General features: G+C 34.6%; 1 gene segment (V, D, J or C); it reads left to right on the top strand.

Moving 5' to 3' along the window:
• Positions 1 to 1183: 1183 nt before the first annotated feature.
• On the top strand, positions 1184 to 3676 carry LOC127160625 (Ig heavy chain V region 914-like). The segment is given in 5 exon segments: positions 1184 to 1239; positions 2338 to 2355; positions 2499 to 2606; positions 3060 to 3256; positions 3372 to 3676. Coding segments are annotated over 3 exon segments (558 nt in total).
• The last annotated feature ends 2092 nt before the right edge of the window (positions 3677 to 5768 follow it).

The raw sequence follows: 5768 nt of genomic DNA, 5'->3' as shown, positions 1-5768 counted from the left end.
TTTTTAATGATTTAAAGTCAATTAATTTAAGAAGGAACAAAGTCCATGAGTACATCAAAATAAAAGAATAACAACCTTTGTATAATTCGATTATTTATTTATTTGTTTTTTTATTTTTTAGTAAAATAGGTGTCAAGATGAAACAAACAAAATATACAAAGATTTTTAATGGCTCAGTTACAAAAAGCAATGACTATAGTGTCATCTTTTTAATTTAGGGACATTTTCATTTTAGGGTTGCCATTTGAATTTAATTTGTTTACTAAAAATGTATTGATTCAAATCTCCTTCCTTATATAAACAGGTGCTTATGTACACAGTCAAGACTCTTTAAGTCCTGCGGTGGAAAGGGTCACAGGTCCCACCTAAGAGAGTACAGACAGACTGAATCATGTACTTTAGATTATTGTTATTGATTTTATCTGCAGCACCCAGTGAGTATCAGTATATTACAGGTTTATTAGGGAGTCTTGTAGCTGCTACTACTTTAAAATATGATCAGTCATTTTCAGAGGTTTTGTGACAATAATGTGCATAACTCATTTCAGTCAATGACAATGTTTTTAAATATATGTTTCCAGATGGTAATTGTATTGAGCTGAATCAGCCTGCTCTCATGGTGGTAAAACCTGGGGAATCATTTTCCATCGGCTGTAAGATCACTGGATATTCAGCATCAGGAGGTGGCTGTACTAACTGGATACGACACTCAGCTGGAAAAGCGATGGAATGGATCGGCTGGTTCTGTGATTCTGGAAACACAGGCACCAGTGACCCAATGAAGAATAAGATGAGTTTCACTGCAGAAACCTCCAGCAACACAGTTTTCTTAAAAGGACAAAACTTTCAGACTGAAGACACAGCTGTATATTATTGTGCACGCAATACACATTGTCACAAATTGCCTGGGGACCTGTGCAAAAAATATTGTATTCTCTGCATAGACTGCTTGGAAATGTGGTGCACCCAAATTGGTGCAACCACATTTGGTGATATAAAAAAAAAAAAAAATAAGTTTTATCCCTTTAAAATTAGTAATTCAACCTCTTTTGCAATTCAGCAAATAAGTACTTGTAATTTAATGAGACAGTGCAGGGGGACCGGAACCTTTAATGCGATTGTTATTTGTTCCCGGGTGCGCATACTGATGAAACCTCTGGTTTCCGGTTAGACGTAATCTGGAGAAAGAAAGGTGTGGTCCTGTGCTCCTTGCGTCTCAGTCTTTCATTTATTTTACAGGTCAGTACTGTGTTTAAACCTCCGAAAGACAAAGTTTTAGACTTCATTAGACAAATGTATTTGCCGGAAAGCGAACAGTAAAGATTTCAGTAACTTTTGGATAAGTTAAAGTTGAGCCGCATTAGATAATGGCGCCACGCCGAGCCGCGAGTAATCTCGCGATGACTCGTGCTATTATCGCGAGAGTTCATTTGCGCGATGGCCGTTCATCCCGACTGAATAGTAAATTACATTTAAACACTTTATCTTTCACTATGAAGCAGCATATATCGCTCCAGTTGATGCTTAAAGTCTCCTAATATGTTTACATGTTCTATGAGCTGTTTTAAAACAGAGTAAGTTCATAATAGAGTCTTAAGGAAACATATGAGAGTTTTTATATATACTATTTTATTTACAGTTTAATAAGAGTATCAGTATTGATGGCTTTATTCCTTGAGAATGATTTCACATAATTTGTTGAAGTTACTGTATATTTTTAAATGCAAAGTCCCAGTTTGAGTAAGCCAATTTCTAGCACATACAGGGTATTTGTTTGTGTTGAATAATATAATTAACCTTTGTGATAGCACTATGTCTCATGAAAACCCATGCAATATTGTAATGTGTTTTGTAACTTGTAGGATTTATACTCAGACTTGAGTGAATGCATAGCAGGAAGTCTTTATACATCCGACTGATGAAGCTGATTGGTGCAAATGCACTTTATTTGTGTTTTATATACGTTAAATAGGTGGGACAGAGAATGCATTAATTGTAAAAAAACAAACAAACAATGTACTTGAGTTTAAATGATTCAATAGACGTAATCTGGAGAAAGAAAGGTGTGGTCCTGTGCTCCTTGCGTCTCAGTCTTTCATTTATTTTACAGATCACAATTCTTTTTGTTATTGTGACCACCGCGCCTGGGGTCCGTAACAGAAACACAGTGCAAACATATTGTAGACACATAAAAAGTGCCTAGAATATTATTTATTAGCATGTAATCTATTATTAGTCAGCTGCTGTATGACTGCTGCATTTTTTTTTTGCTTCTTTAATTAATTTGATGTTAAATTTATCTTTAACATTTTTTCCCACTACACATTGTTGTCACAGAAGCAGACGGACAACCAGGTAAGTAAAAGTTAACACAGTTTATTGAATTTGACAGATGAAATATGAAGACGGTGGGGACTTGACAGGTGAGTGATCTGATGATGATTTGATCTGAATGGTTTGGATACAGCGTTGATGATGAACGATCTTTTCCTTTGCAGATGATCCAGGTTGGAGCGGGGAGCTGAGCACACACACACACCGCTGAATGGAATGGGAGACAAGGACAACAGGACTAAAACACAAGAGGTACAGATAAGTAACAGAAGGTAAGTATTTGGTAGTGAACTCGGATAGCACTGTGTCCGCATCATAAGGATTCTCCAGACAATGACTGTTGTGGTGTGTGCAATAAAGGGTGCCGGTAATGAGGTGCAGGTGAGACATGATTAGTATTCTGGTGATTGTGATTGCTGGGTGTGACTGAGGTTAAATTCCGTGATTTAATTATTTAATCAATCAGGCAACAAATTAATATTTTTCATCAGTGTCATCAGTGCTGACAGAACTGCATATATGGAATCTTAGTATTTTTCTAAATCTTTCTAAATCTTCATCTTTTCCACTTTTTTTTTTTTTTTAATCACTGGGAATCATCTGGCATTATATACATTTAATATCTTAATTTTGTCAATTCATATTTGGCCACAACATCAAGGGTTGCAAATGGTTTTCATTATAGTCATTTAGATTTTTTACTTTTCTTTCTTCTTCCTCTATAGTTCTATCATACTACAACAAATAAACAACAAACTGCAACATCTTGGACAACCTGAAAAGCTGTATGCAAATTCTCTACTTGCTCTTTGTACAAAAGAGGAGTATCTGCTTTGTGGATCAGTAAGAGTAATAAAGCTGTGTTTACTTCAAACCATGATCTTCTCATCAGCTCTATTACTGCTGGCAGCAGCTGCATCCTGTGAGCTTCACTGATGCTTTATTTAAACTCTAAAGCAATGAAAAAGCTTCATAACTGTTAAAAGATGTTTTGAGACATAGTTAATAAAAACACATTCTTTTATTGTTATTTTCAGGTGGTGTTTTCTGTGTTGAGCTCACTCAACCTCCATCTCTGGTTGTGAAACCTCAAGAATCATTCTCCATCTCCTGCAGGATTTCACAATCAAGCTACTGCATTAACTGGATCCGTCAACCTGCTGGAAAAGCAATGGAATGGCTCGGATATCTTTGTAGTGGTGGTGGCACTGGAACAACAGACTCATTGAAAAACAAGATCAGTTTCACTCAGGACACGTCCAAAAACACTGTGTTTCTACAAGGGAAGAATTTCCAGACTGAAGACACAGCTGTGTATTACTGTGCAAGATACACACAGTGACTAAACAAACCACAGCTCTGTGCAAAAAACAAGTCTAAACACATTAAACAAATGTACATCAGCTAAAGTGTTTTTATTTAACTCAAAATATTGTTTAACATGATTTAATACATGACTATACCATCAAAAGTTTTTTTTTTTTTTTTTTGGTGAAGATTAGGTATAAATGGTTAAGGTAACAACTTCACACATTCACTCATTAGTGTACTATACAACTCCACTTATAAACCATGTTTTATCTGAGTACAGTACTTTTTTTTTTTTTTTCAAGAGTTTTTGAGCATTAAACAGTTTTCAACTATTCAAAGGACAAAATGACCAAGACTAAAATGACCAGACTTTCAAGACTTTCTTTTATAAATCAAGAACACAAAATCAGTCAAATAATTTTGCATGATCATTAATAATTACAATAAGTGCTAATATCAGATGTTTACAGTCAATGCAAATCTCCGCCCTTAACAGGAGCACACAGACTAAATAAAAGCTCTTTGTGATTTACAAAGCCATAGCACAGTGAAAACACAACCAGCATCATGTACTTTATATCAATACTGCTAGTTTGGGCAGCTGCACCCTGTGAGTATACTACTGTATATATCCTCAACACACACACACACACACACACACACACACACACAAAAAACAAATAAACACTTTTAGAAAATCAAATGTGGAGCTCAGTTTGTATTAGTGAAAATGTTTTTATTTATTGTTTATAGGTCTTTTCTGCATTGAGCTGGATCAGCCTCCTGTCATGGTAGTAAAACCAGGAGAAACGTTTTCCATCGCCTGTAAGATCACTGGATATTCAGCATCAGGTGGTGGCTACACAAACTGGATCAGACATTCAAGTGGAAAACCGATGGATATTGGATATTTTGGATTGGATATTTTGCAGTTATTTTAAACAGATCAGTTTCTCAACACTGAATCTCTCCACACAGCTGTGTTAACAGTTAAAGACACTGAAAACACTGCTGTGTATTACTGTGCAACAAAGTGCTCACTGTGCTTGTTCAAACTGCCACAGAAACAAAACAAGAAGAGACTGTATTTCCATATTTTTTTTTTTTTGTTATAAATTTAAAAGTTATAAATGTACATTGAGATCTTTCTCCATTAAGGACAGCAAGCCAAGTTTGTTTACCATTTCCCATCAGGCCTGGATGGGCAGGCAAACTCATGAATTGTTTTATGAAGTGAAAAGCTGCGTGTTTGTAATGCATGTAGAAAATTTTCTGCAAATTTTAATTTTAGGGTGAACTATTCCTTTAATGATGGCGTTCTCACCAGATGAACAGTAATCCCAATAACATGCATAACAAAAAACTGAATGGAATAATGTACCCAAAAATGACCAAAAATCAAAAACCTATACAATTTTTTTTCTTAAAATGCAAAAGGAGAAGAGCAGAAGGTAAATGACTATAATAATGATTAGGGCTGGCAAATGATTAATCACGATTAAACGCATACAAAATAAAAGTGTGAGTTTGCCTAATATATGTGTGTGTACTGTAAGTAATTAGTATGTATATATAAATACACACAAATTAATGTATATATTTAAGAGAAATATGTTATTTATGTACAAAATATTTTATTGGTAACACTTTACTTGAAGGGGTGTGCATAAGACTGACATAACACCTTCATAATCATGACATGACACATGTCATGAATATGAAGGAGGGTTTATGCATGTTTATGGCAACTGTCATTAATTGTCATTTGCTCAGTTATGTCATTTTTAATGCAAAGATGACATTGTTCGAGATGCCTTTGTTATGACAACTTGACATAAACCAATACATCATAACTTATTGGTGTCTTTGTCATGACAGCCTGACATTACCAAGACAATGTTGTACTATACGACAGCTATATATGTTATATACTATACATGTTGTACTATATGACAACATTTATGCAGAAAAATATGAAAGTGAACTAATATTTTGTTGTAAGGAAACAAATAAAAAAAAAAATGCAAAGAAAAAGAAGAAAAAAAAAAGAAATAAAAATGCATGTGCACCTGTTGGGCAATTATTTGTTATCAAGCCAGATAAGAAGGATCAGTCTATTAACT

The sequence above is a fragment of the Labeo rohita genome, unplaced genomic scaffold (genome assembly GCF_022985175.1).
Source record: "Labeo rohita strain BAU-BD-2019 unplaced genomic scaffold, IGBB_LRoh.1.0 scaffold_405, whole genome shotgun sequence".
Taxonomy (NCBI): domain Eukaryota; kingdom Metazoa; phylum Chordata; class Actinopteri; order Cypriniformes; family Cyprinidae; genus Labeo; species Labeo rohita.
The sequence above is the reverse complement of the archived record's forward strand: the minus strand, read 5'-3'. Positions and strand labels throughout refer to the sequence as shown.